Source organism: Cyprinodon tularosa, unplaced genomic scaffold (assembly GCF_016077235.1).
Source record: "Cyprinodon tularosa strain WSP-4 unplaced genomic scaffold, ASM1607723v1 ctg147, whole genome shotgun sequence".
Taxonomy (NCBI): Eukaryota; Metazoa; Chordata; class Actinopteri; order Cyprinodontiformes; family Cyprinodontidae; genus Cyprinodon; species Cyprinodon tularosa.
In genome coordinates this window covers 1,004,769-1,029,057 of record NW_024038298.1, presented here as the reverse complement: position 1 = coordinate 1,029,057, position 24,289 = coordinate 1,004,769, and the positions used below count along the sequence as shown (strand labels likewise).

General features: G+C 38.8%; 3 protein-coding genes and 1 long non-coding RNA gene across 4 annotated transcripts in view; 2 read left to right on the top strand and 2 right to left on the bottom strand.

Moving 5' to 3' along the window:
- The first annotated feature begins 865 nt into the window (after positions 1 to 865).
- Positions 866 to 4,854, top strand: peak3 (PEAK family member 3). The gene is made up of 4 exons (XM_038279058.1): positions 866 to 1,161; positions 1,380 to 1,510; positions 2,133 to 2,680; positions 2,935 to 4,854. Exons 1-4 carry the CDS (start codon positions 1,103 to 1,105, stop codon positions 3,880 to 3,882), a joined length of 1,686 nt encoding a protein of 561 aa, XP_038134986.1. The 5' UTR covers positions 866 to 1,102; the 3' UTR covers positions 3,883 to 4,854.
- Positions 4,855 to 5,346: 492 nt separating this feature from the next.
- Positions 5,347 to 11,382, bottom strand: oaz1a (ornithine decarboxylase antizyme 1a). Its single transcript, XM_038279054.1, is given in 6 exon segments — positions 5,347 to 5,939; positions 6,738 to 6,823; positions 7,129 to 7,304; positions 7,384 to 7,470; positions 7,472 to 7,538; positions 11,189 to 11,382. Coding segments are annotated over 6 exon segments (657 nt in total). The 5' UTR covers positions 11,302 to 11,382; the 3' UTR covers positions 5,347 to 5,811.
- A 3,314-nt stretch (positions 11,383 to 14,696) lies between these two features.
- LOC119779406 lies at positions 14,697 to 17,635 on the top strand. The gene is made up of 5 exons (XR_005280222.1): positions 14,697 to 14,857; positions 14,992 to 15,072; positions 15,157 to 15,291; positions 15,534 to 15,610; positions 17,456 to 17,635. It is a non-coding gene; the product is annotated as an uncharacterized LOC119779406 (long non-coding RNA).
- A 54-nt stretch (positions 17,636 to 17,689) lies between these two features.
- Positions 17,690 to 24,289, bottom strand: part of dot1l (DOT1-like histone H3K79 methyltransferase) — a 38,006-nt gene continuing 31,406 nt past the window's right edge. Inside the window, exons 29-34 of the mRNA XM_038279052.1 lie at positions 20,336 to 20,534; positions 20,068 to 20,234; positions 19,000 to 19,111; positions 18,821 to 18,920; positions 18,311 to 18,738; positions 17,690 to 18,224 (exon numbers count right to left, since the gene is read on the bottom strand). Coding sequence (XP_038134980.1) covers positions 17,824 to 18,224; positions 18,311 to 18,738; positions 18,821 to 18,920; positions 19,000 to 19,111; positions 20,068 to 20,234; positions 20,336 to 20,534 — 1,407 coding nt within the window. The 3' untranslated portion in view covers positions 17,690 to 17,823. The remainder of the gene's footprint in view (positions 18,225 to 18,310; positions 18,739 to 18,820; positions 18,921 to 18,999; positions 19,112 to 20,067; positions 20,235 to 20,335; positions 20,535 to 24,289) is intronic.

Sequence of the window (24,289 nt, the reverse complement as noted above, 5' to 3'; positions counted from 1 at the left end):
CAATTTTTCTCATTCTCGAAATGCTGTTTTTCCACTAAAGTGTGACAAACTTTTAAGGTATACCATTACATAACAGCTGGATTTATAATGAGCTCACATTTAAAACAGCTGAACTCAATCTGCTAGTAAGGTGACATCTGAAGGCATTAGGTTGTGTTGGAGTTAAGGACTGTGAATACAAAACAACACAGCCCTTTTCATAACTTTATTTTCAAAAACAAATTGATAAATTATGTATATTTTTTTAACATACCAGAAAAATGAAAAGACATTTGTGTTTTTAATGTGACAAATACAGAAAAGACTCCAGGTCGGGATGCAAACATAGGCCCTTACTGCTGCAAGGCAACGCTGATTTCAGCTATGTCTGCTTGCAGGCCGGTTACACACTTGGTCAGTAGATAAACATCAATAAAAAGCTGATTAAAATACCTGAAAATAATAAACAAAATCAACTGAAACTTTTAGTTTTTCTGAAAATATTTCGACTAAAACCCTTTGTAATGAGTTGTAAGACAGGGCTGTTTATGCTAGGTAGCTGAAACCACCATCCTCCCCCCTTTGTTCTCTTTTCAGTGATGGCTTTTCTTGATCAACTTACTTAAAGTTACTGAAAGCTTTTATTTTCATTTAAATTCTTAGCTTTTCTCACTTCTAAAATCATCTCAGGAAGCATATTTATGAGAATGCTTTAACTGAATCATCCATATAACTTCATGCTATGTCTGCTCAGGGTGAGTAAAGCTTCACCTGAGAGGAACAGACAGAAATGAGCGCAACGTGAATGCACTCTGTTGTAACTGCTCTTCCTCTTTCTGTCGGAGCTGAGGTTAGCTCAGAGAGCAGCTTTGCCCTCAGAACAGACACGACTTTTCCGGTGCCAACCTCAAGTTCTAACTAAAAAAACTGATGAGAGTAAAACATCCGCCAGGCAACACCTCTAAAGAAGACTTGCTTCAAAATATCAACCATTCAGATGAGGCAGAAACGGAGATGGGAAGTCTTTAAGGAGTCGGCCTCCTGAGTTTCATTCTGTGCCGTGTTTAGAGCATTTATCGGAGGTGAAGGGAACGGTTTAAGGTGTTAAACTGCAAGTTCCCTGATGGCGTCTGCTAGCAGAGAGAGGGATCTGCCACCTACTCTGCCTGTCAAACAGCACAGGTAATATAAACAATTAATAAGTCTCTCGTTTATCAATTTTTCAATTTAATAAAATTCTTTTTTGTGGGCATTCTAATATCTTCACAGATCCTCCTTTATTGCATATTTAGGTATTCTATAATGTATGTTTTATTAGAAGTAGAAATACTATATTGTACAAAAACAAACTATGGTTTCTGCAAAAATGCAAGCTATAAAAAAACCTCTCCTTATTTTAGGCGTTCCAGTATGGAGTCGGACTCTGTTTTCAGTCCAACTGGGTTCCAGCATCCCAGCTTGGGATACAGCGACGTCTTCTCTCAACCCACCGACTGTCATGCAGCCCAGTGTCCAATTCACCAACGCTACGGTAGGCTTAAAGAGGGATCACCTCAATCTTCTGCGTGATCATCGATACATCGTTTAAATTCAGAGCTAGATTTTATAAGTTCATGGCTTTAGTTGATGGAGATGAGAGGAAAAGACAAAAGGAGTGGTTCACTCCTGTCTTCACTTTGTCTTTTGAAATATGAAAACAGATGAGAGGAATTAAAACTCTGAGACTTTTACTTTTAGCAATATCCAAGTTATCTTCACACTACAAAGACTTGCAGGAAATGATGGGCATCCAGCTGTTACGGCAAAGCGTCACACTGCATGGAAATATAATTTAAGACTCTAAGAAGAGCTTTTTCAGTAGAGTGAGATTTACAAAACGCTGACTGAAAGTTGTCCAGAATACAGTGATGATCACGAACAGAGTTAACTGCTTGACCACCACCATGTTATTATTTCCTGTTTCCTTTGAGGTATAAATATGATTATACATCAGGGCATAGTTTTATTTATTCTACCGAATGGGAAACGCACAAGAATGTGCCATTAAAGAAATATGTTAATCAGGATCTGACTAAAAGATGATCAAAATATTTTTTGGAGCTTCTGATACTGTTCTGATCCATTTCCTCTGCGTTTCTCAATGTGTTGTCCAGATCCCTTCAAACACCAGATGAGATTCTTCTCTGATGGCACACCACCACCTGTTCCAAAGAAGAGGCTAACCAGGACCCTTTCCCTTCCCGGTATCGACCCGCCAGCACCCTGCTCGCTCTCTCCACTCTCTCCTCTGCCAAGGCATCCTCAGAACTTTGACAATCCCCTCTATATGATGGCGCCGATACCTGGTACTTTTATCTCTGAAGAAAGTGAAGACTTTAAACCAGCCAGAAGTCCAAACTCCTTACCGTCCTTCTCCCAGCTGTCCTTTGCCACGCCAGATGAAGATCTATTCTCCATTTTCGGGAACTTTCAGGACCAGGATGTTGTCTCTAAGAGGATTCAACACCATCAGCTGCTTTTCCTTCGCAGCATGGCTCAGGGTGTTGATGACCGAAGCCTCCTGGTGAAAGAAAAGGAACCTGACACATACAAGCCTCAGGATTTTCTGCTGAGTCAGGGTGCCAAGACAAAGACAGTTGGAGACAAGACTTACTACAGCCTGCAGAGCCCCAAGTTTCCTGGAAGGGTGCTTGGTTTGAGGGTAATGTTGCCCTTCTCTTACTCCATATATGGTCTTTAGTGAATCAATACTTTAGCATTAACACAACCACAATGATTTGGTTTGAAATGCAAAGCACTGTATACTGAAGACAAGACTGATAGTTATCGACATTTGCAAATGTTCCACTTGTTGTGGTGCCACTTCACTTCCTTTCAACAGCCACCACAGCTGCTACAAGATCTCTTTTGTATAGAGTTTATTAAACTATTGCAAAAATGTTTCTTTCTTTGCAGGTATGCAAAGGGACCAAGAATGCTCCTTCAGCTCGTCGCAAAGAACGGTTGCATGCTAATGTGCAAGACGTCCTTGCTTATTTTCAGCCAAGCATAAACGAGGAAAGCCCTACCAATGATCTTCCCACCTCTGCAGAGTCAGACTGCAGGGCTTCTAACCCACTAGACAGAGGCAGCAATGAGACAGTTGAGTCTCTCCTACAGAGAGGACACTGTGTGAGCATTGAGCGTGATCTACCGCACACCAGCCTGGAGGACTTTGTATTGGACAGCTGCTCGTGTAAGGATTATGAGAGACAGGTGTGTGTTCTGCTACTGCAGGTTCTAATGGGCTCACACCATCTGTACAATAGTGGCACGGCAGTTGAGCTCAGGCCCAGGGAGATCCTTCTGGTTTGGCCCAACAGGGAGAGAAGTCAGGGGCTAGAAACCCAGGAAGGGGATGGTCCCAGAGTCCAAGAGTTGTGGAGGAAATATGGCTCGCCCTGTGTGCTAGTAGTGCCACAATCTGCTGCTTCTTCAGCCCCTCAGTCCCTGACCACCATTAAATACCAAATAGGAGCCCTAATTCAGTTCTGTCTGCGCCAGCAGGAAGGCCCCATTGAAGCATATCAGTCTTTATACCGAAAGGGGCTTCAACATTTTACCTCTCTGCTTCAGAGTGACAGCAGCCCCCAGGTCACAGACATTATAGCCATGCTTCAGGTGCTCCTCTGGGGCCCCCAGGTGTCCGTCTTCGAACAGAAAGGCTTTTCTACAATGATGGTCGTGCAGAGATGGCTGACTGTCAAACGAGCCCTGCTGGTGATGAAGCTGGCAGAAGTAGGACTGATTCAGGATCAGTCTGGTCTGAATTGGGAGGTGTTAATGTGTCTGAAGTACCTGTCATTCACCGACTCTGAAACAGTAGTGGGTGTGGGCACACAGCTTTGCAGCATCCTGAGATGATTCTTCAGTCGGGTTATTTTTGGACTGCATCCTCGTTAAAGCCTTTTAGTCCCTACTTTTATATGGACTTGAACTGGTCTGATAGGATTCTGAACTTACTGAAATAATAAAAACTCACCATCTTTACAAACTTTATACCCAAATAGTTGAGATCATTAAATAAACAAACTTGTCAAATGATCTCATGTATCATGACTTCTTTACATGTATTCTCTTTAGTAACTGGACAGAGATGATCTTAGAATACAAGGCAAGTACTTGTAGCTTTGCCAATTGAAATGTGCTGCTTTCACTAATTTAAAGTTGCCATGATACCAAGTCAATGTCTAAGTACAACATAACTGAAAGGACACAGTTGTGGCTGTAATTTACACAGTCAAAGTTGATCAAAAGTTAACATGCCTCTCCACAAATATAAAACCACATTCTTTCTATATCCATCAGCAAGCTTCTGATAGAATCATGGATTCCAGATTCCATCATTGACTGTAGACTTAAATATGGTTAAAAAAAAACAAAAAACGTAATGACAGCAGGAAAAGGCAGTTGTCTAAATTTCCAATATCTAATCCAAACAGTCATATTTGGATTAAGTGATGTGGATTAAGACCTTGAAAAAACAAAACAAAAAACATGTTTTAAATGGAGGTACAGTGAACCAGCTATCAAACATGAGAGTGGTAGTATCATGCTGTGATGATTTAAGTTTGTATATTACATGAAGACCCTGAAATATCAAACTACCTCTTTTACATTTACCAGCAAAACTCCAACTGGATGATTTAGGCTTGAGATGAATCTTCTATGCCACCTCAGGCCGGTGGAATATTATTTGGACTTAAAATTCAGGTTTCTGTCAGAAAACCAAAAGGCTCCATTATTTCTGGCATGAAGGATGGCTATATACCCGGCCAGATGTTGAAGTCTTTAAGTGATTAAAAATAAGGTTGTTTTGCTTTGCAGCATTTTAATCAAGCTTCAAAACACTTTTATCTACACTTTAAGAAATGTCCATAAATTCACAGTACTCTAGTTATTTAAAGGAATTTTCAGTAGTTCGCTTTTAACGGATCTTTCAAATGCAATTATCTGTGCCGTTTAGCTAAGAATTCTGACACATTTACTGAGGACAATGGGCAAAATTTTAGAATAGAAACACAATTCTGTGTAAAAAAAAAAGAAAGAGGCTTTTTGGTTTTTTTGAATATATGTTGGGTTGTTTTGGGTTTTTTTTCCAACCAATTTCTCTTAACAAATCCATAAAAAATAAAATAAAAAAGGTCCTGTCAGAAACTTACCAGGACCTTTTGCTTTCTTGCAGAATTTTTTTGTGTATAATTTCTGGAACGACGCCTGGATCCACTTCCAATGTCACATTATTCCCATGGTGCTTGATTAAAGAAACTCCAATACAGTCTATAATGCTCCAGTCCTTCACTACATTTATCAGAAGACCACACATTATAAGGTGAGCACTTTTATTAGTAGTTACAACATGCAGATCTCTACTGAGTGGATCAAAAAATTAAAACCATGCACACATAAAAAAAAAAAAAGTTATCAACAGCAAAATCAAATGATAATTACTACGAAAACACCTACTTACATGAGTAAGATTCTGATTGATCTTAAATACACTGGAGATAGATTTCAGGGGTAGGACAAAACCAGAACATGACAAATTGAATGGTCAGAATGTAATGCCCTGCCATCATCCAGGCTTCTGCTTTACTTCCCTGCTCTGTTAAACATTTAAACTTTTGTGCAACTCTTCACTGAAACAGCACACATAAGGTAAAGGCAATGATAAACGAGCTTAAAACAGGAAACCTCAACCACACTGGATGACTAGAATATATTAATTTCTAGAACTGATGAATTGTATCGATTGAAATGGGAACAAACATTTGTAACTGCTCAGCGTTATTTTTATTCGTCAGAGGAGTCTCGCTCAATGCTGTAAGCCATGAAGAAAGCGTCAGGTCGGGAGGGGACGAGAGGATGACCCGGTCTAACAATCTCAAAGCCCAGGTAACTGAAGGTACGCAGCAAGGATGCTGAGGAGAAACGGCAAGGGAAGACAAATTCATTAGCATGAACACTTAAGACCATGTTGGTCCATCTCTAAAAAACAAAACAAACATCTGAGACAATACCATAGCAGAAATCACAACACAGAGTCTGCTCAGAAGTAAAAGGAAATAAAAACAAAAAACAAAAACAACAATGACTTAAACAAGTTGTTTTGTGATACATCTGGCTGCTATAAACATGGTACAGTTTTAAGTACTTATGACCAGTTAATTCCTAACCTGCTTCAAAAAGCAGCTAATTTAATCTCAGTTCGGAGAATCATTGAAGGAACAGCATTTTTAAACATAAACTACAGTAGCAGCCATTCAAAATGGCCCTTCCCAGCCAAAAGCCTGCTGAACGGCAGCCAAATGGCAGCAAAATGCCCTCCAACTTCCAGCCACTGGCCTTCTCTTGGACATGCATATTTTTTTTTTACTGACTCCACCCTTTCACTGAATTACAGGGTCTGACCAGGAGATGACGCTTCTCTTTACATCTGAATGCCCACAAATCATGAAAGAAAGAACCGGCTCATCAACGAAAGTGAGGAAACTTTGAGTGGCTACTACTGTAGGAAGTTTTTTTTATATATATATATAAAAAAATGAAATGTAAAAAAAAAAAGCTGAAAAATCAGATTCATCTACACAACAAAATGTGAAAAACATTTATTTTAGCTTTAGTGTAAACTACAAAACTATCAAAGCGATTTGCATCACCTGAGTTATTCTTGAAACAACAGTTATTAGTTAAAACAACACCAGGCACCATAATCTCACCTCTGTCATCACGGTTCTTGTGAAAGCAGATAAACACATGATCAGCCTGCAGCTGTTCTTCTGCAAATTCCAGCAAAAGTGCAAAACTGTAGAGAATCAAAGAAAAAAAAAATTAAAGGACGCAGAAAAACTCAAAGGGTAATCGGAATTTTCTCAATATAGGTTAATGAAAAACAACAGTATTAACAATAACAACCTACGGCTATTTGGTGAGTTACCTCTTTGCCCATATGTTTTATAGTCATTACAAACACAATCAAATTTTAATCCCAGACTAAAACAGTATCAACTGAGATAAAGGTCTTCAAAGTGAAATTTATTGAAAAAACATTCTTCTAACTGAACATTTTTTGTTGAGCTACAGAGAAAAAAAATCTCTTTTTCTCCTGACCTGTCTTTGCTGCCCTCGGGCAAAGCTCCAGAGGGGATTTCAACATAAAGGTTCCCCCCTTTCACTGCAGCCCTCCAGACACAATGTTTGCCTTCAGTGCGACGGGGCTCAAAGAGCAAGAAACGCACTCTGCTGTTTGCAGGGGGAGGCTCTTCAAGAACCAATAAATGAGCATCCTGCAAAGAGAAATAAAGGTGAGACGCCGTGGAAAGAAACAAATGTCAGATGAAAAAGAAAACAGCTGTTGTAACGTACAGAGTAGAATAGCTTAGCTGAAAGATTGCGATCCCGCTGGTCATTCCCTCGCCCACCTGGGATCTTCAGGGGTGGGAGAGGGGCATCAGGAGCACCACAGAGGCCCCGGACACGGGTTACTGCAACAGCGGGAGCACCTCCTGGGACTGGAGATGCTGGAAAAGCAGACAGAAGCGCACAAAGCCGGAGCCATTTTAAGCCAAGTCTTCACCAAACACTGCTAACAAAACAAAACAAACTTGCAACATAAATAGAAGGTTTAGTCTTCGTTGCACAACTGAAAGATTTATGACAGTAAAACATTTGCTAAACTTGGTTAATAAACACCAACTAAAACATGGGGCAAGAGTTCAATCAGTAACTGTTCTTTTCCAAGAGACAAACATTTCTACATGTTGACTCATGAAATTGAACATAAGTGCATCAATATATCAGACAAAAAGTGGATTTATGCTAGACTACATTGCTGCTGACCAATTCACAGTGAAGTGGTCAGTTATTTACCAAATATTATCGACCAACTACATTTGTTTGCTTTAACTTAGAATGACCTTTATCCCCCACTTTTGTTTTCTTTAACTGCATTATAGTAAGAAATGCCCCTACATTAGGAGGCCATGTGAGGAGCACTTAGAGGTAGAAATTTATGCAGCAAAATGAAAAACAGTCAGACTAAAATCTGATATTTTCAGCTTGATTGGCTGGATAGAAAACTCAAACTGGGATTTTTTTTTCCCACTAGTGAACAAAAAACAAAAACCAGTAAGAGGAGAGCTGTTAGCAAGTGAATATTGAAGGCTAGATGTGCTGTAAAACAACTAGGTGTTTAAAAAAAGTCACAAAAAAAGTAGGGGGACAAAAGATGCGTTTATATAAAGGAAAATACTTTTGACATGTGAAAGGTATAAAGGACATTCTTATTTCCAGGGTGATCATCTAAATAAGTGGTCCTAATTGTCAATCATTCTGGTGATATGTTTATGTAAGGCCTACCTACGTGCTTGCACCGTTAGCAATCGTTTTCTGCGCGTGCGCTCTCCTCGCAAAGCATTATGAGGTTTTCAATCACAGAGGCCTGCTGTGGCCACAGGCTGTCGCTACCAACAGCAGCGACTTGTGTTGTTAAAAAAAATTGCAAAAATCCTCAACAATACCCAAGTCTTAATTGAGGTTTATTAAGGCTGGAGAGACGGGGAAAGACTGGCTGAATGGAGTAAAGCTTCCGTTTTATTCTATTAACTTGCTAGATTTGAACAAAGGAGGAAAAAAAAAAAAAGAAAAACCGTAAATTAGGAAGCCAAACGTTTGGATTTTTTTTTCTTCATTTAATTTTGCTTTCTTCTATGTGACTACCAAATAGTTTGGTATATTAAAGAATGGGTAATTTAGGCCCAACCACTAATAGCTTTTCAACCATTACAAATAATTTCTCCCTTTACACTGGGGTTTATGACAGTTTCTGTTGGAGAGATCAGGTATGCTGCACATTCAATCCAACGCAATGATGAGTTTCATAAGAACCAGAGTGTTTTGTTGTCGTTTTAAATTAGATCAATAAACGCTTACATGTTTAGACTAAGTCTATTAGCATTCAATGATACAGAAAAAAGCAGCACACTAAATTATATTGAAGAAACCTAACAACCTCTCCACAGACGCATGGCCAAACAAAGAAGAGCTATCTCCTCTGCACAAGACTTGGTGGTACATCTACACCTTATGGACAAATGACAAATGACAAATTAGATCAATAAACGCTTACATGTTTAGACTATGTCTATTAGCATTCAATGATACAGAAAAAAGCAGCACACTAAATTATATTGAAGAAACCTAACAACCTCTCCACAGACGCATGGCCAAACAAAGAAGAGCTATCTCCTCTGCACAAGACTTGGTGGTACATCTACACCTTATGGACAAATTACATTCTTTTGAGCACCAGAATGTTCACATTTTGGACAAAGGAGACAGGTGGTTTGAAAGGGGTGTGAAGGGAGCCATTTATAAGAAAGAAAAAACAACCTTAAACAGAGGGGGTGAGCTCAGGTTTCAGCTCTCAAAAACCTACAACGCAGCAATTCCTTCCCGCCATCATCTCAACCCAGACCAGTACAAAGAAACCAAACAACTCCCCATTCCTAATGGTTGGACCTGTATATTTGTTTCAATTTGCATGTTTTCTAAGCCAAAACAAGGCTTTGTTTTGGTCCACTCTACAAAGCTTGGAAATCTACGCTAATTCTGACATTTCGAATTGGAAAAAGCTTCCTGGATGGGAGGCGAAATGTCTTCAAACTTGGAAACAAAGTCCAGAGGACTGTTTTTTTTTTTTACTTTTTTGGAATGAGTAGTACAGTAAAGTTTCCTAGTAGGCTGACAACACTTATCTCAGTCCAGTATCTATAAATGAATATTTCAGGCAATAAAGGTGGTATGATGAGGAAATGATTGCTTTAAAGAAATAAAAATAACATATATCACCTCATAAAAAGTCCTTATTTTCTACATCTTCAGAGATTTTGTTAAGGTTCTACAGATTTTCCCAAAATGCAAGTGGGACAGAAAAAACAAATAGTTAATCATCACTTAATGCGTCAAAACTGGTCAAACAAACAATCATAATGATAGTTCTTTCACAAATGCACACCGTGTATCATTAGTTGTCTTCCCTATGCCACCCCCTTTCGCAGTGCAGTGGAAATTTCCTTCCAGAGCTTTAAAAGACGTCAGAACAGGACAGACCGCCTGAATAAAAATCCTGTCAGAACACGACTAGACTTAACAAGGTCTTAGGATTCCTCATGGAAAACACACTAAAACCCATATAACCCATATATAAAGACATTAACCTCATGTGTCCCGATTTTATCTCAATTTAACGGTAAATCTGCGTGATCCTCATTAAGGTGAATCTATAAAAGTCCTACCCAGGTGGGGACACTGGCTGCTTAAAGATAATTATTGACTCCACCTAATTAACCAGCTTCAAAACAAATCTAGCTAATATGTAATTTTCAATCACCTTAAACCGTGTGAGCAAAATTGGATAAAAACACGATTATCACGACGTCAGTTGGCATAAAGTTAACAGTACAAGCCGTACTAAAATCAAACAAACAAAAATCACAATATTTTATTAAGAACGACGGACGATATTCTCCAAAATCTGTTGAAAATGTGCTTTTTTTTGTTACAGCCGTCAAGAAGAATACTTTGTTTTTATGGTCGCGACAAAAACAAAATCGATGACATAACCCAATAAACGCTAGCTGAAGTAAACCGTTTCTTTCCCATCCACACGCGCTTTAAGACTAAACTATATAATTTTATCGTTTATGCGATACGTTTTAAATTATGTTTGAATGATATAAAAAAAGCTGGGTTTTTTTCTACTAAGTGCTAACCAATTAGCAATTAGCTTGTGTCATATATTAGCCTAACCGTTAGCATTAGCTTGCACAGCGTTTCATATATTAGCCTAACCGTTAGCATTAGCTTGCTAATCACAGCATGACTGTCAACAACGTTACTTGAATTTGTCTAATTGCTGGTTTACAACACATACTGTACGCTTCAAATTTAAATGAACTAGTTTGACTAAACACATTTTAAACCCAAACTAGATTAAAAATACCTGACACAATAAAAAAAGAAAAGAAAACTATCCTATCAAATGGTGTTATTGTGAACAACATACGTGACTTGTACCTTTCGTTCCAGTAAATAGACAGGTACACCTGGCTTAGGCCGCAGCTTTAAAACTTAGCATTTAGCCTCTTTTGTTTTCTAACAGCTGACATACCTTTCGGGTTTATTACCGGACTGCTCAATGACAGGCATCTCGGATAAGTTTCTTTCTTTTTCTCTTACAAAACAATGACTATTTAAAATCGTCTGTAGGTTGGATTTAACCATCCGGCCAGCGTCCGCCACAGGCTGCTCGCTCCGTCCCTCTCCTCCGTAGGCTGATAGCAGAGTCAGGGCTGCGAGCTGCGGCTATCAGCCCGGGGAGTGTCCCGCTCACCGTGACGTATGTGTACAAAACAATCATAGCCTTTCATTCATCCTGGATGATTTGATGCTATTTCAGGTTGCTTACTTTTATTGTCTGTTAAATCGTTATCAGTTTTTACTTTGTCTACATGTTTACAGTGAATTATCACCTCTTTAATAAAAGTCAATCCATTTCTTATTGCTCCAGTCAAAGATTGTTCATGGGCTGTTCTAGAGAAGGGCCAACAGGGGCTAGTGCCCCTACATATTCAAGGCATAATGCAAAAAAAAAAAAAATCTATTGATGATTTCCACTGGCTCAGGGGCGGAGCAAGATGGGGGGCCAGAGGTGGCCATCGCCACCCCTGTGGCCACCTTTACCATTTTTTTTCGCCCTCTAATAAAGTTGGTAGCAGCAGTAATACTTTCAGGGGAATGTTCAGACTTATTAAACATTTACGTTTTTCATATATTAAAGATTTCTTGACAACTAATATGCTGTGGTTAATTATACAAATCAAAATACTAACATTAAAGTTGATTTATACACAATTCATGCTCACTTCAGAACTAAATCTTATGTTATATGGGGTAAAGAGAAAATTCTCTAGAAGTCATTTAGGAGTCTTCATTGAAATCATAGATAAATAACTACTTTAATAATAACTTTAAAAATCTATTTAATATAGATATTAGTACATGTAAATATTAATTTTATGCAGAGAAATTTTTGATAAAAGTAGGTAAGTAATGAAAATGGGAAAGATGATCGCCCCAGAAATTTTTACACCTTTTACTACCTTTTATTCAGACAGCATGGAAGTTTAAATATATGTGTCTATTTGTTAGCAAAGGCTTTAAAGCTACAGTGTGTAATAATTACAGGGATATACAGTCAGAAATGTAATATATTATACATAACTATGTTATTTATCATCATCTACGAGCTCAGCCTCTTAACATTATTATTTGCGTTGCCTTAGAATTCGTTATTTATAATTACATAGGAGTGGGTCTCGCAGCCATGGAGGCAGACATCTTTGCGCTATGGCAGCGCAGAGCCAACAAACTAGCGATTGCGAGATCGCCCATTACAATAACATGCTGCGTGATGATGCTGTTACTCTCCAGTATACTTATTCAGCAACGTCCCTGACGTTTCACAGGTAATGAGTCAGTAATTTTCTGTAAAATAATTTTCTGGATATATACCTCGGTTACTTCTCTCCGGCTCCTTTCGAGATCTTCAAGCCTTTCCTCCTCTGCTCTAGTCATCCCGCTGGCACCTCTCCCTCGCCTGGCCCTGGCTGCACGCCCACCCCGGCCTCTCTGCCCTCTTCCTCTCCCTCTTCCTCGCCTTGTAACCCCCGTGCCACAAACAAGATTTGGACTCTGTAAACGGGGAATATATATTCTTCCAGCGAACACAATCTCGCTGTTAAACTAATGACTACAATTACTTACTCTCTTTATATCACCATGCAAAGCAGCTCACCAAAACGTCACAACGACGTAGAAAAAATAACGGGTATATTTATTATCTTAAGTCTACATGAAATCTATACCCTACACAGACTAATGAAATACTATCTGTAAAATTATCTATGTAAACAAACCTCATCACTTGAGAAGGTAGGTGATGCGGACGTCGTGGAAGACATTTTGTCCCGTAACGCTCGCCGTACTGTTGGGGGGGAGAAGCGGTGGGGGGGAGATGTTCATGTTGCTGCGGTCTGCAGACTGGACGTTAGATGTCGCTGAAAATTACACACTGTAGCTTTAAGAAAGTACAGATTGTCTTTATTTAGAAAACATGGATGTTGTGCTGGTTCCTGTTGGAATAGTTTAGATTGACTAATTTTTTCTTTTCCTCTACAGTTATGTTTTATTTAATATTTGAAAATTAAGGTGATAGCTTCAGTTGTACTATTTGAACCAAATTTAGAAAAAAAAATTCATTTTATCACAATTTAGTCAGTTTTACTTTAAGAGACATGAGAGCTATCTACTAATCTCTGTTTATTTACTAGATTGCTGATATCCCGAAATAAGTGAAGCCACTTGCCACCATATTGGTACTCCCCACTCCCACGGGATGCACCATAAAAACGTGTGTAGCATTTGGCTGCAAAAACAAGAAGTTTGCCACCTGTGGGAAGATGTTTCACAAGTAATTTCAAAGTTGGTGGATATACTAACCAAGAAAATCCATATATATGCTGATGTATCCTATAGTATAGAGCAGGGCTCTTCAACGTTTTCCAGATCAAGGACCCCCAAATTGATGGTGAGATGGAGCGGGGCCCCCCTAATTATATATATATTGTATGAAATTGTTATATTAAACTGGTCCTATAGTCACTCTATTACAGATGGAGTCATGTAACGAAAGTAAATTGCCCTGGGATGATTTCTGATTCCTGGTTGATGGGACAGGTGTTGTGAATGAAACAGTGCTTAGCTTGAAAGAGCTCCTGTGTGTCGCTGAATGTGTGCATTGATGACTGAACAACATGTTCTGCCTCCATTTATCTGTTTACTACAGTGTGTTTAATTCATGTTATTGTGTATTTAAAGACATTTTAATTAGTGGAAAAATTGCAAGGGGAATATATAGATTAGAAAAAAAGTCTAATCAAGCAAAACTTTCGTGACCCCCATGCCGTACCTGCGTGGACCCCCTAGCCCCCTAGGGATCGCGGACCCCCTGTTGAAAACCTCCGGTATAGTATCTAGTGCAACATTAGTCTGGCTATCTCGGATTGACTCCAAGATATTGACTGAGTTACAGTAGCCATTGATATTGTCTCTAACATTAGAAAATAGAACGTAAATAGAAAGTAATTAATTGAAATGTCAACATGATTATTCTTTATTAAGATGGAATAAAAAACATCAGCAATCAAATTGCATACCTGGTGCTTACACAGTGGTGGTAGCATCATGCTGTGGGATTCATTTCCAAATCAGATATAAGGGAAGCTGTTGGTAGGCTGAGGATGAGTTCAGACTGAGTCAGAAACTCATCATTCAGCAGCGAATTGGCTCTTAAGATACAGCTATGGGGATTTAGTGGAACAGTTCAGATGAAAGTATTTCTTTTATGTGTTTGAATGGCTCAGTCAAAATCCAGACCGGATTCTAACCCAGAATCTGTTGAGAAATGCAGCTGGTTGATCGTCTGTTACATAAATCTGTAAAATTAAAATCCATAACGTTTGTGGCTGGAATACATTAACATAAAGTGAAAACATTTAAAGGGTATGAACAGTTTTGCAAGACACTGTAGCTTCTGCTGCTTCTGGGACGCTTTCTCCATCTGTCGGAAAGTGAGCGCTATCAATGTCGTTTTCCATCTGTTCCTGTCAATCAGGAAGCTCAGGGGCACGCCGCAGGGTTTGTGTGGCTCGGCCACTGTTCGAGGCTCAAAACAAAAACTTTTCCGACCCTCACATCTGTGGGAGGAGTAGCAGCTGTGGTAAGATTTTTTTTTTCTGTTGGCTAATATATAACTGAGAGCGTCTGCAACAACTTTTAAAGCTCTGTATGTCTGTAGGCCCTGATTTAAAGCATTCATTCTACAAATATATTTTTCTCTCTCTTATCTCTTAGCTTCACTCTGCATCAAACTTTCATCCCAATCCTCAGAGTTAGGAAGCCAGAACTGAAGCAAACAACGAATAAATAAAAGCAGTAAGTCTAAAGTCTACCAGAAATGACCCACCTGGATCTGTGGACACAATGAAAAATGTCTGATATAATTCCATCTTTCCACAGTGTCTTATGAGTGTATTCTGTCCATTGAAAACTTGAACGATGTTCCAAATCCCTGGAAAGGATTTACTATGAACCGCTGCTTATTGATGGCTCTGGTTGTGCTGCTGGTGAGCTCAGGAGTACAGGAAGTTCATGGTGAATGCTCACTATTGCTTTATCCACTACAGTACATGTCCTTGCACGATTGCATCTCATGCTGAATGAAAGTTTGTTTACTTACCTCAATGTTGGATGTTAAACAGAATACACTAATGCTGTAATTCTAGGACAATATGTACTTTATTGTAATATCTCGAACACTATGGATGATAGCATTTTTAATTACGGTATCTTTTACGATTAATTTCCGGTTTGTGTTTTTTTGTTTTTTTGTTTAGAGGGTCTGGATTATTTTGTGGAGGAGACGGGTATCAGGTCCCTGGTTGACTGCCTCCAGACAGGGTCTCTTCCTCAGGTATGATTCGTCTCACCTGGAAATAACTTGAATTTTTTAATTTTAGATGCTGAGATATTCCTGCAATATTGTGGACTTAACAAATGTTAAAATAATCTACTTCAGACTGGTCTGTTTTATAGAATAGTGTAGAATTCAAATTAATTGTCATTACACTGTCACAAGTAGAAAGCAACCAAATGTAGTTTGCATCTATCCAGAAGGGCGATACTGGCTATTAATATTTATATGTAATAATAATTGATATTTTTGATAATTGAACTTTATTGATCTCACATTGGAGGGTCTTGTTCAGGGACCCAGATTGGGAGTCTGTGGAAGTAGGAGGCTCGAACCGAGAACCTCAGGAATCCAAGCTCTATGTCCTAACCACTATATATACAGCAGTGCAGGCAGCTGTTGGTGAATTCTTTTTATCCTATTGTTGATACACCTGAGCAGTCAGCAGAGGTGGGTAGTGGTTATATTTACTCAGTTACATTAACTGGAGAAACATTTAAAAAAAAAAAAAAAAACCTTCAGGATGGTTTTACTCTGCCGTGCTTCCTATTGTTTGAGTAATTTTCTTGTAAGTTTTGCTGCTTCTTTTTGAGTGAATTCTTTGGGTACGCTGTCCTCTGGATTGGTTTTCTAGGTTACAACAACAAACAACAATAGAAAAAAAGAATTCACTATATATATATGTGTGTGCATATATACATACATAAAGGCAGATGGAGCAAAATAAAATCTTCAATGTAAATATAAACATACAGCCAGAGCTACAGTGAAATGCTTTTCTGAGAAACTTCCTTTTAAATGTAATATATCTTGTGATGAGAAGAATTATAAAGAAGGAAATTTATAATTTTATGCCTCTATGTGTAAAGCTTACATAGAAGTAATATAAAAACCCTGCAGCTACGATAACAGCAAAAAGTGCCTCTTTTCAAATCCTTTTCCGTTCGCTTTTGTATTTGTTAAAGGGAAACACAGTTTTTTTTTACATTGGGCCCTTTGTTTTATGTTATTACATTAAGTTCTACTCACCCATATGAGTTTTGTGTCATTTGGAGCAGTTCTGAAGATATTCCATTAGGTTATATCCAAGTAACTTCTTCCTATGGGCAACGAGTTGAAGGCACAAACTAAACTGTTCATAATTTATCATTTATGGTACGCCAGCATTCATAACATGTAGGCGAATCACTGTACCCTAGACATCCGCGTTTATATTTTTTATATTTATATATTTCTAGACATGTTATGAATGCTGGCGTACCATACAGAATACATTATGAACAGTTTAGTTTGTGCCTTCAACTCGTTGCCCATAGGAAGACGTTACTTGGATATAGCCTAACGGAATATCTCCAGAACGGCTCCAAATGACACAAAACTCATATTGGTGAGTAGAACATGATGTAATAACGTAAAATCAAGGGGCCAATGTAAAAAAAAAAAACGGTGTTCCCCTTTAACGTCATGAAATGTGATGTATCTCCAAAGTCAAAACAGTAAAATTCTACTCATTTCAATTCCCATCATTACTCTATAGCTGATTTAACAATAAAGACATTTCTGAAGGGTTTTGAAGTGAGTGAGCTGCAGGAGGGCAACAGTCACCCTTTTGAAACACTCTGGCCCTTTAATAATCAGGCTTTTTTACATGCATTAATTTAGGAGAGGGCATTTAGTGGGACATTTTCTGAATCTCTGTTATATCTTTTAGTTTTTTTTGTCATTATCAGTGGCCCCCATCCAGCAGACCCCTGGAGAACGTTCTGGAAGTGTCCCTGCCTTGAAATAATTGTTAGAGCATTTCATTATTCATTCATGGTGTTATTTCCCTATTTCTTTTCCCAGTTTTCCATATGGGACAGTGTGACCAGTTGGTGGGGATCCGAAGAGCTTGGAGCAATACGGAGAAGAAAAAAGCCAATAGGCAGAAAAGTAATTCTAAAACCGAAAGCTAAAGAGTGAAGCATAAAAAATGTTTTCTTTGATGGATTCACAGGATTCCTGAATAAAAAGTACAACCAAGTACAGACTGTCTTTGATCATAGTTATTTTAATGCATTATTTTAATGTTTGAATTTTTATACATATGAGGACAGAAAGAATAATAAAACATGCACATTGTAACATCTATGTGAAAGAATCATACATATCTGTTTAAATAATGTGAATTTACCATAACTGTATAAACCCTGCATGCAGAAAGCCACAAACTTTTAGCGACAGCCGCACTCTTTGGCTATCATATCCGGCTTGATGGAGAGAAAGCTGCCCTCGTCGTTCCAGTCTATCACCTCCAGGGGGTCGTAGGTCAATGGCACGCAGCAGGGCCCCCGCTCATTCACATTGCCCCTCTCGATGTGATAGTTCAGGAGGACTGCGTGGTTGTTGCCGTTGGATAACGGGAAAGCACATGAGCCGCGGCAGTTGTTGAGGTTGGCGCTCTGGGGGCCCAAGAGGAGCTGTTCGAGGGACACTGTGAGACTACCCAGCCCGCAGATGGGTCCCCTGGTGGAAGGGCCTGCTCTGGTGGCCCTCAGCTTTCCCTGTATGTTGTATGCATGGGTCACCGTCTGCAGGGCCTTTAGGAGGAGGAAGGCGCAGTATTGGCTCTCTCCTGTTTGAAACAGGAAACAAGAGATCAGTTTATATCTTCGTTCTTAAACAGCATGATTTAAAGGCCCATGCATTTTTTCCTAACACCTTCTGCTGCAGGTTCCTGCCTCTGAAAAGCACTGAGCTCTCTGAGTCTCTCCAGCTTCTCTGATGATCTGGGTGGTATGGCTTCCTGCCGTATCAACTCCTTTATCTGCTGCTCATTCTTCTCCAGCCTCTGACCAAGCTGCTCCAGCAGGGCAGGGGAGAGGGCCAGCTGTCCAGGACGCACCGGGAAGCAGGAGCTCCAGCTGGCGAAGGAAAAGATAGTGGGGGCAGAGGAGTTAATGATTTCCGCCAACAGGGCCTCGCTGGTGGATAAGCCGAGAGCCAGAGGAGGAAGGGACTGCAGGGAGCCGAGCGGCAATAGAGGGGGCTCGGTGCGTTGCTGAGGCAGGACAGCATCTAGGAAGCGCCTCAGTTCACAGAGGAAGGAGGCAGATGATGTCTGGAAGGAGGCCACTGATTCACTTGACCTGTTTACATGTTTGGGAGATATACCAGTCAGAATTGATCCAACACATCAGTTTAAAGAGGGAACATGAAACTCAAACCCACCTCCGATCACTTCCTGTTTCTACGGAAAAAAGCAGAAGTGGAATCATGCGAATGCTGCTTCCTGTATTTCCACCCATAAGAACATCTTTTAGGTTTTGTTCTGCGTGACAGGAAGCGTAAGGAGATAAGACACACCACAAGACATTAAGAGTAGGAAAAATAAAAAAAACACATCTTACTCATATTTGGGGATTTTGCCTGAAGAGAAACCTGCCATTTCTGTTCAACGTTTCCTTCAGATGGTTTTCCTTTTAGCAGTATGTACATCGTTCCCCCTGAAATGCAAGCAGACTAGGCAAAGAAACCTGTGGTCACAGCAGAGTGAAACCCGAAGATGAGGAAAACTTGAACAATAAATTTAGAGAATCCCATCAACAGAATCCTAAGGCACAAACAAACAGCTGCTGCATAGTGCCCTCCTCAGACTCATTATACATCTATATAGAATTAACATATTCTTACAATTATGTCCAAGGTTGTTAATAGTAGATTTGACAGATTATGCTTTTTTATTCAAACTTAAAGATATACTTAGCTTAATTGAAAATAGTTAGAATTTTATATTTATTGCTGACTTAATGTAAGTAGTTGAATCGTTTTCCGATTTTTCTTTTTCTGCAGGAGTCACATTTCAGACATACACCGGAAAAAAAAAATCAAAATCTAGATAAGTCATACTTTCTTAAAAAAGTGATTTTTTCTTGAATTGAGGAGGTGAAAGCGACATTTTGCCAATGCAACAGGACAATGTACACACAACTGCATTTTCTTATTTCAAGTTCATATTATATTATTTTAAGAGTAAAGATACAAATTCCATCGGCAAAATCTCATTTACCTACTTGAATTAAGGATAAATACACTTAATTTAAGAAGTTTTTTTTCCATTGCACTGAATCAAAAGTTGCTTTTACGCAGTCAAAATTTAGAAAAAGCCCAGCTGACTTTAATTAAGTTTTCTACGTAACATGACATGAATGCCTGCGAGTATACACTAGCATCTTCAAACACATTTTGTGATGCATGTTGAAATCCCCTGACTAATAATCCTTATTTTCATATGTTATGGTCTGGTAAAATATATTCTGCAAAATATAACTATTGATTTTCATGTGTTACATTAACCACGTTAAAAAACAACGCTTGTGCTGTTATGGATGATTAGTCTAACTGGAAGAGGACCCCAGTTAGATATGAAAACCAGTTTCACTCATTTTGTACCACAAACTGTGTTTTTTTTTCTGTACCTGTGTGTTTGGCCTGAGAGAAGTACTAGAGAAAGTGACCTCCATCTCTCCATCTGGGAGGGGGCTTTCAAACGCCAACACCAGCACTGGTTTCAACTTGAAAAACGGGGACTGAGGGAGGTCAAAGGTTGCCATGATGGTTTCATCATCTTCCACTGATACAAGCACTAATAGAGAAATACCATCATGTGTCACCAAAACTATTTATAAGAAATAAATAATGAAAATTGTTCAAATAAATTACTGCACAGCTTTTAAGCACTGATACCTGCCGCCGGATCCAAAACCTCCACACCTCTTCTGCTGTTCCTTCGTATTCCTACACTGAGTTCTAACAGGACTGATAGGGATGAGTTATCAGAATCCTTGCACATCCCAAACAAAGTCGAGCTGCTGCTTACAAGTTCCCCATCTTTCCCTGTGGCGTCATGCAGCGCTGCAACCAAGTCATCCACAAAGCAGGGAGACTTCTGCAGCTCTGTGGAATAAATCAGAGGAACTGGAGAATGAGCATACACATAAATACATGCAACTTTTCTTTTAAGCAAGACTAACAGAAACACTATTAAATCCTGACCTGTTACTGTAGGACCAACGCTGCTCCAGAGCAGAACCAACACCAACATGTTTAACTGTGGGGGTGAACACCTGTGTGGTCCCATGTCTCCTAGTTGCTTGTTTGGTTCGGGTGAAGATCCAGAGGATGGGAGTTAACATCCTCCCACCTTTCCTTCTCACTGACAGGGGAGTCAAAGTAGGAGAAAAAAAAAGATGCGTCCTTGATGATCTGAAATGGTTGTTGAATAGAAAGGTAGAAGGCAGGTTGGGTGGCTTGTTGAATCTCCTTAACTTTGACAAATTAGAGAGAAAACAAAAATAAAGGGAGGATTTAATCTGAAACAGATTCATTAGTTATTTTTTCATCTACTACTGCTGAGCACAATGACACACTATAGCCAAAACACTGTGCACTTACTAGCTTTAAGCATTATGCTAAAGACTGAGACATTTACTAATTATATATATACATATATATGTGTTTATCCAAATTCTGCAAAATTGTTGAAATTCTCTTTTTTATTCACCGCTTATTTGTATTTGTATTATATATACACACAAATATGTATTATATATATAATACAAATACATATAACGGTGAATACAAAAGAGAATTTAAACATATATATTATATATAAAACACACACACACACACACATATACATATATATATATATATATATATATATGTATTATATATATATCTATATGTGTTATATATATAATACAAATACATGGGGAATACAAAAGAGGATTTCAACAATTTAGCTTTATTTGGAATAAACATAACAAAAACAAGGCTAAAACAGAATGCAACACCATTTTCGGTTGCTTAAATAGTTCACAATAGGTCACAGGGTGTCTTAAATTGTAGCGGACAGCAGAAATGATTCCTTGTAAACTCCCTACAGGTTCTCACAGATGCAGCCTTGTTTTGCAGACAGTCAAGGTCTTAGGGCGGTTCAGAAGCTTGGGGTCCCAGGAGATAAAGGCATTCCCCATTCATGGCAGAACAGACAGTTTTTCTTCTCAGGGCAGACCTCTTTAAACCTCTTTGTGATAGGCTGACACGAAGTGAAAAATATTTGTGAATCACAAGGAAGATGAAAGCTATTCCTTTAACAAATAAGCTGAAAAGTAGGGTGTGCAATCAACCACCTTTTGAATCCTAAGTATTTGTGAATTGTTTCTGTTAGGATCTAGTGTAATCAATCAATCTATAGCACGCTTGATAACTGCACCAAAGTGTTAAGAATAAAGTTAAGAATAAATAAATAAGTTTAAAATAGACTAATAACCAGAGTGACAACAGGAGTGGTGCCATACAGAACTAGATCAAAGTAAAGCCAAGAAATAAAAATGTGTTTTCAAAAAGAGATTTAAAAACAGCAGAAAAGGAGGTCTGATGGACAGTTAAGGTTATATTATTCCAAAACGTAGCAGCTGTTCAGTAGCAGGCGATCAGCTGACCCAAGTGTTCATGGTTGGCAGTATGGCTGAAGCAGATCATATAGATATGGTGGAGTGAGGCTGTTTAGGCATTTAAAAAACAATTTACAGTTTAAAATGAATTCTATAATAAACAGGGAGCCAATGAAGGGATGCCAGGATGGGGGAGATATCTAAACTGCTGCAGGTGTGAGTTAATAAGCGAGCAGCAGAGTTCTGTACAAGCCTCAGACAGGCAAGAGATGCCTGGCTAATGCCCGTTTAAAAACGCAACATTAGTCGAGATGAACTATGAGAAAAGTGTGGACTAATTTCTCTGGATCCAGTCTCGCCAAGATTGGCTTCACTTTAGACCTGCTGATCTGTTCCTCGAATAAAAGATTGGATTTACAAACAGATTTGTGGCGGAGAACCTGAGTTAAACTGACCGTGAACCAAGATCTACATTTGGTGAAAGAGCCCCTTCCCCCAAATAACTTCTGTCTTGTTCAAATTTAGACTAAGAAGTTAAGATAGCCATGCTTTGTCATTGAGGCCAAGTTTAAGTTGTTTTATTCTGTGCAATCAGGAGATAGAAAGATAGAAGAGAGGAAACAAAGTTCTCCAGTTTTAAATAGAAACTCCAATTGGGTGGTAGGACAAAAAACAATTAAGGGCAACACCCCTAAGCAAAACTATAAATACAATAGATATGGTTATGTAACTCAGAGAACAATTTAGATACTTGTACCAAATTATTTGAATTGTAAAAAAAATTGCAGAAAAATGAAAATTACAAAACTTATATTTTTCTCTGCAACATTATCAATGCACAATTGCTTATAATTCAAAGTTACCTTCATATCTCTCACCTCAAAAACAATGATGCACATCTAAAATATGATTTGTGCATTCCTTAATGTGAATATAGATGGAACTCTTATTACTTCACCAGTAGAAGCTTAAGGGATACTGTAGGACGTGGAAGCTGGCAGCATCAGTGAAAGAGCACTAAAGGATGTTTTTAAGTTCTAATGTAGATCTAATTAATCCAATTATTTTATGCTGTGGTGCTCTTCATTTAAAAGGGTCAGCCAATGCTTGCAGAAACCCTCCTTATACCTTCATTTAGAACATATTAATTCAATATTTCACTTCATTGAACGATATCGGGTCTCTACCTTTAAATATATTCAGGATTAAATACTCTGGACACCAAAACATGCCAATATCATATGAAACATTTTATTAATAAACATAAGAGGCAGAAATAAAACCCAAAACACTAATTCCATTTGTCTCATGTTAACATCATAGGATAGAAGCACCAACATCAAACAGTAACAATTGTTTCAGGAAAAACCCAGGGCCTTTTGGAAAGTAGGTTTGCCATTATTGCACCTCAAACCTGCCCTGGCTTCACCAATCACAGGTGACCGCACACCAACCACTCAGGTAGCAGCCGTCCTCCACTGCCAGCCCCGACGGTTAAAGGGATCCGGACAGAGGACGCCGCACCTCTTTCTTGGCCGACACATCTCGAGACAGAGGCATTTTGTGAGATGAAAGAAGTCGGAGCAAATTTCATGGCTTTCCTGAGATCACAGCGACTCATGGAGCTCGGCGCATGCACTGCTAGGAGTCAGTCTGAGGACATCACAGGCAGGTTTTTGCTTAAAAAATATGCTCACCGAGTTTATCTTCGTCCTGAGCTTAGTTTCTAAGGGGGACTCCATCATGCCACATTTATAAATTAGCTGTTTATAGAAAACTGTTGGAAGCTTCCTGAGTTAAGACCTTTGGCAGGATTTAAAGTAAACAGCCTAGAGTGCAAAAACTCACAAATCTACCAAAGACGTACCAGGAATATTGAAAAAAATCTTTAATTGCAAATAACACTCCAAAAAAAAAAAAAAAAAAAAAACAGCACAAAAAAACTACAAATCTGACTAAAAGCTGTGATGAGCACATTTAACCTTTTATAAGACAAACCTTTCTCAGCAGTGCATGCACCAAATCACCTCAAAAAGAAAAGATCCAAGAGTTTGGACCATCAGGAAAGCCACAAAGCGAGCTCAGATTAAACATGTTCTAACCATAAAACCCTGCAGCACAATAGAAGGGTAGCATCTATCAAAAGCTGCATTTTTATATCTGAAGTAAAGGAGAGCACCGTGCTGTCCATCTGGATAGTAGTAATAAAACCTGACAGGAATCTGCATACACCATAAAAAGC